Below are 13,198 nucleotides of genomic sequence, written 5' to 3'. Positions count from 1 at the left end.
AAATGAAATTTTTAAGAACATTTGTTAAAAAGACAAGAAGAGATATCATTTAAAATATTAAAATCAGAGAAGAGCTAAATATAGAACCGTTAGTACAGAAGATACAGAAAGCAAGACTGAGATGGTTCAGACATGTAAAAGAATGGGGAAGGAACAGGTAGCAGGAAGGGATGTTAAGGGAAGGAGACCAGTTGGAAGACCGAGAAGAAGGTGGATGGATCAGATTTGGAAGGATTTGAAGCTGGATTAGATGTGGCGGAAGTAATGGAGCAGGAAAAGTTAAAGGACAGAAAGGAGTGTAACTCCACATTCATTGAGCACTTGACACAGTCGAAGGCCTTTTTATAATTGAAGAAACAAATATAGGCGGGGACACAGTACTCGTGGGACATTTTTCAATTATCTGCCTCATGTTTGTTATTGACTCTCGTGTACCTTTACCTGCCACAAAACCTGCTTGTTCAACAGAAGTCTGAAATTGCAAGAAAGATTTTAGTCGATTTATTATGTACAGCAGGACTTTGCTAGCGTGTGATATTAATGCTATGGTGTGGTAATTAGAACAGTACCTAACTGACCCTCTTTTGTGAAGGGGGATGAGAACAGATGTAGTCCAGTCTTCAGGCCATTCTCCAGTTTTCCACACTTTACTACATATTGAATGTAAAGCATGGAGGCCTTCTTCTCCCATTACTTTCAACATTTCTCCAGTAACATCATATGCCTGGGGCTTTGTTGTTTTTCAAATGTTTGATAGCATTCTCAATTTTAATAAATAGGATAGCAGGCTCTATGTCACATTCCATGCAATTGTTCTCTTCTCTTATGCTATTACCTTTGCAGTATAAGGTTCCGCACTGTTGTTTTCACCTGGATATTGCTTCTTTCTTGTCACCAATTACATTTCCCTATGCGTCTTCAATCACCCATGTACGTGGTTTGAACTCTTGGGTGATGTTATTTATCTTCTTGTAAAGGTCACGTGTTTCATTTAGCTTGTGATGGTGGTCTATTTCATCACAGATATTGGTAAGATACTGTGTCTTCTCAATTCTACAATTACGCTGTATTTTTCGGTAAAGTTCTTTATATGTTTCCTCATCTTCCACAGTTTGCATGCCAGATTTCTCAATATGCTCCTTTCTTCAATCAATAGTAGTGTAGATGTTGAAATCCAGGGATGTTTTGCTTCAGGGGTCTTAGGAACTTGTTCGGGAAGAGACGAATTGATGATTTCCTTCATCTTGTCCCATGTTTGAAAAGAAGCTCTTTCCTCCTCTACTTGCTGGAATTTTGTTTTTATTCTTTCACCAAACTCATGGAGAATATGTTTGTCAGTAATACATACCTGTTTTACTCTCACCTTCTTCAATGATTTCAATTTTATCCTCATTTTCATAGATAGCAGTATATGATCACTACCACAGTCTGCTCCAGGGTAGGTTTTACAATCCAGATTGCTGCCAACGTTGCCTCACCAAAATTAGATCAGTTCGATTCCTAACCTTATCCCCAGGAGAAATCCATGTGTAGCGATACCTTGGATGATGTTGGAAGAGGGTGTTACAGATAGATGCCTTGTTATTTACACAAAATTCTAATAAACATTCTCCGCGTTCATTTCTCACCCCCAGACCGTACAGTCCAACCATAGGTCTCCTGTGTCTATCATCTATAGTCTTACCTATCCTCATGTTAAAATCCCCTTGGATGACTAATATTTCCTTTTTAGGTATCCTACTAATGGTATATTCCAAATCAAATCAAATCAAATCAAAATCTCTTTATTTGCAAATGAGGTGTTTACCTCGGTGGCAAATGGTACACTAAAATACATTATTGTCAAGCACTAAATATTAAATTAACAAGAGAATAAAATTTTCCTATAATACAATATTATATAATTTACGCAAACAATTTTTTCTATTAAACACACAGTTCATCCTTAATAAATTTACATTGTTTACAAAATTCTACTTATAATATCTCCTGTACTACATACAAATATAGTCATCTGATATACAGTATGTGGAATTACTTCAAATGATACTGTACAACTGGTATAAGATTAAAATTTACATTGCATTTATTTACTTTTTCTTTTCTTTACCCATTCTGAAACCTAAGTAGCATAACGACCTGCTGCGTCTTAACCAGAGCCCCTTTTACCACCACTTTTCAGAGTTCCTGAAGGGCCTTCACAGCTACCGTAGCGGTCCCAGGGCCCTCGAAGTCCCCACTGTACCTCACCCCTACAGGCAGTCCCCTACTTTGGCTGTCCAAACTCCTTAGACCAGGGGATGGAATTAATTTATTCACACACATTTTTTATTTACATTAACCTGCACTGGTCGAATGCCCTCTAACATTTCATTTATTTTCTCTGTTGCTGTTTATTCTCTTCTTGAATATCTGTACAGATTTTGGAAAAGGATCAAACACTACCCCTGGTAAACTGTTCCACTCCTTCACACCCTTCCCAATGAAAGAAAATTTACCCCAATCGCTTCTGCTAAAATTCCTTCTAATTTTATATTTGTGGTCAGTCCTGCCGATATAATTATTTTCCAACTGAAGCCTCTCACGGATATTTCCCCATGCTGCTTCTCCTGTATAGGCTCTATATATACCTATAAGTCTAGTTTTCTCCCTTCTCTTACTTAAAGTTTCCCACCCTAGTTTCTTTAACATTTCTGACACACTACTCTTTCTCCTGAAATCCCCTGTTACAAATCTTGCTGCTTTCCTCTGCACATTATCTATTTCTTTTATTAGGTATTCTTGGTGAGGATCCCACACACTGTTTGCATATTCCAATAATGGACGAACCATACTTAAGTAACTTTTCTCTTTTAATTCTTTGTTGCATCCTTTAAGTAGCCTCATTATGACATGTAACGATCTGTATGCTTTCCCAACAATGTCATCCACATGACCCTTCCAGTGCAAATTACTTTCAAATCTTACACCTAAGTATTTGCCCTTGCCATCTTTTGGGATAACTATCCCATCCAAAGTATATTCAAATTCAGTTTTAAAACTCCTGTTTGTAAATGTTGTAACAGTTGATTTGCCTCCATTAACCTTCATGTTATTCTCTTCAACCCATTGTTGGATACTCTCAAGGTCCCTTTGTAATTCTGAACAATCCTCAATGGTATTTATTTCCCAATAAACAATTATGTCATCTGCATACAATCTTATTTTTGATGTTATATTGTTCCCTAAATCATTTACGTATATTAAGAGAAGTAACGGACTGATTATACTACCCTGTGCAATTCCCTTCCAAACTTTCTCTTCCTGCGATACGTTAATTCCTACTTTGACTTTCTGAACCCTTGAATTTAGAAATGTTTTTACCCAACGTGTAACCCTTATGTCCAACCCTATTCCCTCCAATTTCTTTAATAATATTCCATGTTCCACTCTATCAAAGACTTTGGAAAGATCTATGGCTATGCAATCTAACTGGCCTCCTGAATCCAACTGATCTGATATGTCCTGCTGAAATCCCACCAGTTGTGCCTCACAAGAAAATTTCTGTCTAAATCCATACTGGCTCCTCATGAACCAATTTTTATCATCACATATCCCTCTGATGTACTTTGATATTAAACTCTCCAGTATTTTACAAACTATACTGGTCGGGCTGATTGGTCTGTAGTTCTCTGGTTTCCTTTTATCACCCTTTCCTTTATAAATTGGTATTATTATAGATTCCTTCCATTCCTTTGGTATTACACTATTATTTATGACATAGTCAAAGAGAAATCTTAAATAAGGCACTATGTACCACCCCATTGTCTTTATCACCTCCCCAGTAATTTGATCACTTCCTGCTGCTTTTCCTTGCTGAAGCAGTTGGATTTCTCTGAAAATATCTTTATTTGTGAACGAGAAGCTTCTTGTTTCCCTCTGTGTCTGTCCCTCTGTAACTTCTGTTTTGGTTTCCAACTCCTGACAATCATCTACTGAATCTCTAAATTCCCTACTAAAGAGGTTTGCTTTCTCAGTATCTGTTAAATAGTGTTCACCCCCTTCTCTCACCATTGTAGGAATTTGGATTCCTTTTCCTTTTTGATTCCTGATATATGAATACAGCTTTTTCCATTTCCCTTTGTGGTCATTACCCTCTTGAAGTATGCTATTCATATAATTCTCTTTTGCTTCCTTTTTCACTCTATTCAGTTCCCTCATTAGCTGTTTTCTACTTTCTCTACTCTCCCTACCTTCTTTGATTTTCCTGTTTACTATTCTACATTTTCTTTTTCTTTTTAATTTTCTTATTTGTATAATAAACAGGGTCTGAGGTCATTTTACCCTTCTTAACAGGTACAAATCTCTTCTCTCCTTCCCAAATGATTTCTTTGAATTTAGCCCAAAGTGTATCCACATTACTCCCTTCACTTATCCAATAACTGAACTGTGATTTAAGGTAAGTCCCAAATTCATCAACTTTAGTTTTTCTGTACAATTTCTTGTCTTGTGTGACCCTCTTATTAAGCATTTTAGGTTGGTTAAGAATTTATATCAGGACATAGATTTCTGTTCGCATCATGGGAGTATCTGCATCTTAGAGGTGTCCATAGGAAGGGGTTTCACTGTGTAATAATAATATTATTAAAAGTGTGATTTGATTATTTCTTTATTTTTAATTAATGGTACCTTCTAAATTTTATATATATATATATTTTTTTTTGAATTAGTTTTGACAAACTGAAGAACCTTATAGATTCTTTGAAGGGTCAAAACTCTTGTAACTTCTCTTCGAATTAGTGTTAAGAGAGGTTGTTTCCCCAGTTTTCCTCTTGAAATGATAATCATCACCTCTTCCATTTTCCTCTGATTAGTATTAAGAGAGAATGGTTGCCCACTTGTTATTCCTCTCCGGATTGGGAGAAGGCTTTTGCAACAAGAGATGAGCCAAGCAGCAGTGGGCTGAATGCTCAATCCAAGATTTGTGTCACTGTGGAGGCACGGATTCAATGATCACCAATGAAATCAACACCTCTGGTGTTAGACACCACCACCACCTTTCATTGTTGAATGGAAATATCTCTTGCTTTTATCCCTTCTGATTAGAGTTAAGACTGGAATATATAGGGTGGCCAAAATGTCCCTTCACACTGTACTTGGCAATAGAATACATAATATGAATGCAGTAATCGAATGGGCAGTCATATTTTCATTCTTGCAGATGCAGTTCTAGTGGTGATAGCAGAAATGCACAGCAATGCCGCACAATCAGGATAGTAACACAATAGTGGACACAAGTGTATTTAGAGTGGAAGAGGGTTTGGTGGTAGTGTGTGGGTCCATGAATGTCCAGTCACCAGAAAAATAATGCAGGACCTCAAAAATGACATTGTAGTGCATCTTTGCAAGCCATCAACATATGGTCAGTTTGGGAGTAGGCTTTTGCAACAAGAGATGAGCCAATTAGCAGGGGTGCTGAATGCTCGGTCCGAGATTTGTGCCGCTGTCGAGGCATTGATTCAACAATCACCAATGAAATCAACACACAAAATATCTCCGGTGTTAGACATTCCAAAATCAATGGCGCAAGGCCACAAGCAGAGGAACTTGAAATTTAAGTTATGTCGCCCAGCCATAGATAATATGTTAACAGATTATTGACCTGGATCAATGTGTGCATGCATTTCCTTAATACTTGAATACTTTCCAAGTGCAAATGGCAAGAATATCATCATGTACTCTGAAAATTGTGCATTTTATCACAGCTTTCATAATTGTAATCTCTGTTTCTGGGCAGAGACAATCTTTACCTTTTTTTTTTTTTTTTGATGGTAGAATAGTCTACCTCATGTTATGGTTTGGGTAGGGATGGCAGTAAAACACCTGCTTGTTTCTCTTTTTCTTTAATATCAGCACTGTTATTTGTAAATAATCAACAAGTGGTTGATACCAGGACTGATAGCAAGAAGAGTGACCCACACTATTTGGTTTCAAGAGGACAGTGCACCAGTGCACTTCGCTTTGAATAGTCATAGACGCTTGGATGAAATTTTCCCACTGGATAGGACATGGGTCAGAACAATTTCTGCCTCCATTGCCTGATCTCACTATATCTAACTTGCATTCTTGGGTCTTATGAAATCAGAGGTATGAAAACTCCATTATACAAATGGAAGTTGTTCGTGCAGCATTTGAATGTCACTCCCATACGCTGTTGTGGATGAACATCTGGATATGGAGGTATGTAAGGCTATACTACAAACATGGGGGAACTTACACAAATATTTTGAATCCATAGGAAGTAAGCTATACATAACCACATAATTTTAAATTCAGTGTAAAGAGACTTTCTGGCCACCCTGTAGCTGAAGCCAAGGAAAGGAAGGTAATACAATAGGATAACATGGACTGGAACAAAGGAGTGAAAGAAGAAGATGGAGAATTCTGCTCTGATCATAATATAGTCCTTTGCTAATACCACACAACCTGGAGGTACTGGAAGATATCATGTAAACTTCATTATGATTGGGCAAGATTTAGAAACCTGACGCTGGATTGTTTCAGACATTCCTAAGAGCAAATGTGAATTCCAACTACAACTTGATGGTCATGAAATGCTTAAATTGATGAAATTGAAAAGAGAAGGGAAAGCAAAGAGATGGAACATAGAAAAGGTTGAAGAAAAAATAAATAATTGCATGTTTTGAGGAATTTGTGGCACGAGGACTAAGCGAAGAAGGTGAAAGAGATGTAATAGAAGAAGAGTGAACCACTGTGAGGAATGAGATCATTTAGACTAGGAATCTGTGGATAACTCATGAGAAAATTGACCTTATTGATAAGAGGCAAAATTACAAGATCATGAAAAATAAACTGGGAAAATGAGAGTACAGGTAACTAATGGTTGTAGGGAAGGTCAATGCTGCATGTAGGAAAATCAAAGGAAAGGAAAACTAGATGCTTGAATATTACAAGCACAGATGAAAATCTCTGTGGGTGGAGACATAGAATACATCCATGGCATCTCCTATCTGTTGTAAGAGATGACTAAAAGGGACAACTTCTAGGGGCCCCTTGGAGCAAGGGTTGCCCATTTGTATTTCCTCTTAAAACAATAATCACTATCACCAGTTTCCTATTTCTTGCTTTGCTTCTTCATCTAAATGGAGTTTCTAGTCTAACAGCTTCCTTGGTGTATTTGATAATTTCTTCTGACCAAGTTTATAGAAACCCTGTAATGTACAGTATTCAATTTTTACCATATCAATTGGCTTAGTAGTAGGTGACTTAGGTACCATGTCTTTAGCATCAGAAAATGTCTCAGTAATGATTTAAGAAGGTAAACATGCAACCAATGTCACTAAAGCTATTAAAAACTATTTAAAATAGTATGTACATGGTCCACCATGTCAGTACACTTTTATGATTGAAAATTATTTATTCATACATGCTTCAGGAACATAGTACATTCCCTTCATCCGTGAACTCCAATCAAAAAATAACAACAATATAATACTCTCCTTTGTTTATCCCAAAATTTAAAGAAGCGTTATATCATACAAAGGTCGATCAAATATAAACAGGATTTTTGTTCCTGAACATCAACAGTTGGTAGGACTGGCCCTGCACTTCTGCTATGCTTAGGTGGACCGTTAGGAGTGGGGAGAGCATGCTGTTAGATATTTCCTGGTTGGAATGAGTTAGCTGGAAAATTTATAATGTCCAATAACGGACCATTTATACTGGTATTATAAATGTACTCATTCGGGACAAATATTTCAGATTCCCTATGGGAATCAACATCTATATCATTAAGACATCATTGGCGACGATCGACGGGCGAGAGTATCAGAAATTGCAGAACAAGTCAGAAAAAGTTATCGGAGCTGTCAAACAATCATCGCAAAAAGACCTACAGTTCTGTAAGGTGTGTTCCGGATGGGTCCCTTGCCTTTTGACCGAAAATCTGGACTTGAGATGTTTGGAGATCTGTCAGAGGCTTACAGCAAGGTTTGCGGAAGAGTTGGATTATCACTTGCGACGAAACATGGGTCCACCACTACACTCTCGAATCCAAACAAGCCAGTAAGCAGTGGCGGAGGAAAGGGGAGGCAGCACCGGTGAAAGCCAAGACTCGACTGTCAGCTGGCAAGGTTCTTGCAACCATTTTTTCAATCGGCGAGGCATTTTGCTGATCGATTTTTTGCATGAGTGACGCACAATCAATGCTGCTTACTACTGCAAGCTGTTGAACAATGTGAGGGTTGCATATCGCCGCAAAAGACAAGCCCAACTGATTCGACAGGTCATCCTCCTCCACGACAATGTGCGGCCCCATACTGCAGCTCTGTTTGTCTTCAAACTACAGGAAATGCACTGGACTACACTTGATGATCCTCCTTACAGCTTGGACTCATCGCCCTGTGATTTCCATTTGTTCGGACCGCTTAATGAAGCTCTAGGAGGGCAATGATCTGAAGATGATGAGAGTGTGGAAGACTTTGTGCACAACTGGCTGGTGACACGACCCTGTTCTTTTTACGATTAGGGCATCAAAAAGCTGCCCATACTCTGGGACAAATGCATTTCCCAGCAGGAAACTATGTGGAAAAGTAAATTGTAATTGTCTTGTGTTTTTCAATAAATTAAAATAAAAAATAAAATCCTGTTTATATTTGATACCACCTCGTACTTTACCATATCGATGAATAAACAAATATTAGTGATATATTATGAAAATTATCATTACTTATAATTTTAATATTTAGATGATGTTGAATAAATAAATTTAAGATCTTCAAGTTTTATCTTTTTCTTTTTTTCTTTAAATGATTAAACGCTAGTTTATACAATAGGTTATCATCTGTAGCCTACTTCTTTCATTCAAACTTTATTCAAAGTGATTTTTTTTAGCAAGATAAATTTCTAAACTTTTTAAAACATTAATGAATTTTCTCCTTTTGGCTGAATGTATTAACTCCATGTCATTAGAAATGTCTGTAAACCTGTGATTCTTTTCAACCATATGATCTTGTATGTTTGACTGCATTAACATGTTCTTTGTACCTTATAGCCAAACTTCTTCCAGACTGTCCTATGTATCGCTACCTACATGTTTGGCATGTCAATTTGTAAATTCCTGACATTAAATATACATTTATTCTCAATTTTATCTGAATTGAAAATTATCTTATTAGTATTATTATCAGTTTTGTAATTCCTTTTTTTTTTTTTTTTGAAAATTTTAGCCAGTTGATACGAATACCTATTTAAAAAAGTTAGATCTGAAAATTTCTTTTTCTCCTTTTGATACTTGGTAATGGGGGTGCATACGGTTGAAAAAAATCATAAATTTACAGACATTTCTAATGACATCGAATTAATGCATTCGGCCAAAAAGGGAAAATTCATGAATGCTTTAGAGTTTAGAAATTTATCTTGCTCAAGGAAACCACATTGAATCAAGTTTGAATGAAAGAACTACAGATGAGAATCCATTTTATAAACTAGTGTTTAACCATTTAGGGAAGAAAAGAAAAAAGAAGAAAAAGATAAAACTTGAGGATCTTAAATTTATTTAGGTATTCTCATTCAACATCATTTAAATATATTACAATTTCATGTAATGATAATTTTCATAATATATCACTGATGTTCGTTTATTAATTGATATAGTATATTATGATATAATCTTTAAATTTTGGGCTAAACAAAAGAAAGTGTTATATTGTGTTTATTCATTGATTGGACTTCACTGTTGAAGGGAATGTACTATGTTCCTGAAACGTTTATAAATAATTTTCCAATTATAAAAATGTGGGCCAAGTACATACTATTTTAAATAGCTTTTTAGACAAGTCAGTACAGGAACAAATACAAATACTTATTATGGTTAAGTTTATCAACAATGTCACTAGGTCAAAAAAATAAACGAGGCAAGCTCCGGTTCTGGATGACTCCTTAGTGCATTGTTTGAAGACTTGGGAGGTATCTTAATATAAGGGCTGCCTTTTTTTTTTTTAAACATCCGATGAGCTATAAAACAAAGGCACATTGACACAACAAAATTATTTTATTACTAAAAAGTTCAGTAGTTTCGTACTTATTTTTCTACATAGTTGCCAAAACGATTTAGGCATTTGTTGTATCGTGACACCAGTTTTCCTATGCCCTCTGCAAAGAAGTCTGCCGCCAGTGAGGACAGGTGCGTCTGGACAGCCTCCTGAAGTTCTTTGTTGGTGGCAAAGCGTTGTCCGCCCAACCATGCCTCCAATTCTCGAAAGAGGTGAAAATCACTAGGTTCAAGGTCTGGACTACACGGTGGATGGTCAAAAACTTCCTATTTGAATTGTTTGAGAAGGTCTTTCATCATTTTGCACAGTGCAGTCAAGCATTGTCATGGATCTAAACCACGCTGGTTGAGAGCATGCCTCTTAGTTTGTTTTCAATCGCTCTGTGGAGGCAGCATAAAGTTTCACAATAAACTTCCTTTGTTATTGTTGTCCCCTGCTTCATAAAGTCCACCAACAAGACACCTTTATGGTCCCAAAAATGGTAGCCATTGTTTCCCTGTTGTTCAGTTTCAGTTTAAACTTTTTTGGCTTGTTTGGAGAAGAAGAATGCATCCACTGCTTAGTCTGCTCTTTGATTTCTGGAGTGTCATACAGGACCCATGTTTCATCGCCAGTATTGATAGACACTATGATAATGCGTGAGCAACATCACGGCTGACGCCATTCGCTGAGTTTTGTGATCATCAGTCAACATTCTTGGAACCCAACGTGAGCAAAGTTTCCGGTATCCTAAGTGTTGAGTCACAATTGTGTACAGAGAAGACCTTGAAATGTCTGGAATTGCTGTAGAAAGTTCACTGATCGTCAACCTACGTTTGTTGCAGATAAACCATGGGTATGGTAGCAACAGACTTGTGTCCTTGCCCACCTTCGTCATGGATGTCCAGTCTCCCCAGAAATTTTCGTCAGCCGGGTGTCGGGAATGAGTAGCCGGGCGGGAAATAGGGCATAAAAAATGGATATGATAAAATTTCAGTTTATTCCCCTCAGAGCATTAATAATATTGGACAGGTAAACATTAACTGCAAAATTGAACTATTTTAGTGTTATCACGAACAAGACATAACAGAGTATTTTGAACTTCTAGTGTTCTACTGTTCATTCATTATCATGTAACACGGGAGCTTACCATTTTGTTGCTGTGGAGTGCCATACGGGTTTGTGACATCATCGCATGCGATTCCGCGCTAATCCAGACACCGCTTGCGCACGACACTATGTGGCAATCAAGCTAAACATTTAAACTCTGATGTAATTGATGCAATTATTTGGACAATAATGAAGATTTGTCATTTAAATAAACAGTTTTACAGTATTTAAATTTAAATTTGGAACACTGAACAACTCGGATATTATGGAACTAGCACATGTCTAGGTTATGTTAGCTGGGTAGTCTGTTAAAACGGCAGGGCGGTCCACCCATTAAAAAGGTTCTAGGGAGAACACTGATATCTATTCACCCTTCTTTAAATTTCTGACACCATTCCCATACACTACCATCACTTATACATTTTTCACCATACACTACCCAAATCATTCTGCGGTGGATTTAGGCAGTGCTACATCTTTCTGCTTGCAGAAAACGTATCACACTTCGCAACTCATACTTCACGGGAGTATCAATCTTAGTGGCCATGTTCAATTGCCAGTAGCTTGGCTACTACTGGGACATTGAAGCTGACAGAAGCTGTGGAGGGGATGTGGCGCATTGCACGACGCACAGACCTGGCTCCCGAATATCTATTATTTACTTACATGCATGATCAGGGGTTGCAAAAATTCAGCCTTCATAAAACAAAAACAAAATACCAGAAATGAATATAACATTAGTGTTGACTTTCACCTATATCTCTTGAAGACATTTTAATCAATATCATAAGAGGAATTCTATTCAACTTGATTTTTTTTTTTTTTTTTCAGATCTGTAACACGTTTGGCTTCTCTTCATGAGTTTCTACAGCTGACTTGCACAAAACAATAGTCATGAATGCTTTGAAATGTATAGGGTCCATAGTCAAATGGCAATCAAGTGTGACCAAATCAGTGTATATGTTAAATTCTACAAACCTGAGCAGTATCTCTGCTTATCCAGCATGTATATCAAAAGTGAAACTTTTACCACCATATTCAGTTCCCCTTCAAATTAAAAGCAGGACAACTGTAACAAGCACCTCAAGAAGTACAGAAGACAAACTTAAAGTAAAGGATGGTATTCCAACTGATTATGAACTTATTTATAGAGCTCCAATGAATTCATACGTGATAGCAGCACAAGGATTTTCTTCTGTGCTTTCATCATTATTTATTGCTCTAGGTGCCTTTGAGTATATTCATGGTGAAAGTGGTGATAGACATGTTATTATAAACGATGTGAGTATAATACAGACTAATGAACAAATATTAATGTTAATAGCTGTGTTTGTGATTGCAAATGTGTCACTGCAAATATTTGCACTCAAATATCCAATAAGAATCTACAAAAATAAAATGAATTCATTTATAGCTGTTTATGTAGGTTATATCCCTTTTAAGACCAGACAAGTAGAATTTAAAGCAGGAAATGTAATAAGACTTCCTCCTTCAGGAGTAATGCCATGGGGAATGTGCTGGTTTAAGATCAAAGATAAAAACAGTATTCTTTTGGAGCATTACTTTAGAAAGCCTGCTGATTTACATTCCATGCTGCAAGAAAAGTAAAATATTTTATAGTGTCTGTATAGTCATAAATCATGGCAGTAGAGAGATATTTGATGCTTGCTTATCATGTTGATTTGTTTTTGAGCCATAATTGGTAGTTTGAGTTGTAAAAAGGTACAAAAATAAAACCATTACTTAACCATTTATGTTTTAACTGCTTAGTCTTTTTGTCCTAATTATCCTTCCTGTAGTGTGCAAACCCATACTGGTATAATTAGGTTTAAGAATTTCTCATGCTCTTTTATTTTGAATATCATTACTAGTGGTTTGCGGTGTAGGTTTCTGTAGTCAATTCCTAGTTCATGAACCACGGATAATGGCAGAGTGGCCTAGTAAGTGGTACTGTGAGTTGCGATACCAGTTGCTATAGAATAAGAATGGGTATCTCATGTACAGTGAAACCTCGTTAGCGTGTTCATCATTATCACATTTTCCCACTTAGCACATCG

General features: G+C 36.8%; 1 protein-coding gene across 5 annotated transcripts in view; it reads left to right on the top strand.

Moving 5' to 3' along the window:
* Positions 1-12,903, top strand: part of LOC137498532 (uncharacterized) — a 33,562-nt gene extending 20,659 nt beyond the window's left edge. For all 5 annotated transcript variants that reach the window (XM_068226170.1, XM_068226171.1, XM_068226172.1 and 2 more), the window contains exon 2: positions 11,973-12,903. In XM_068226170.1, the coding sequence (XP_068082271.1) occupies positions 12,036-12,749 (714 nt within the window). In that variant the 5' untranslated portion in view covers positions 11,973-12,035 and the 3' untranslated portion in view covers positions 12,750-12,903. The remainder of the gene's footprint in view (positions 1-11,972) is intronic.
* Positions 12,904-13,198: the final 295 nt, after the last annotated feature.

The sequence above is a fragment of the Anabrus simplex genome, chromosome 1 (genome assembly GCF_040414725.1).
Source record: "Anabrus simplex isolate iqAnaSimp1 chromosome 1, ASM4041472v1, whole genome shotgun sequence".
In the NCBI taxonomy this organism is placed as follows: Eukaryota; Metazoa; Arthropoda; class Insecta; order Orthoptera; family Tettigoniidae; genus Anabrus; species Anabrus simplex.
This window is presented reverse-complemented; position numbering and strand designations above follow the sequence as displayed.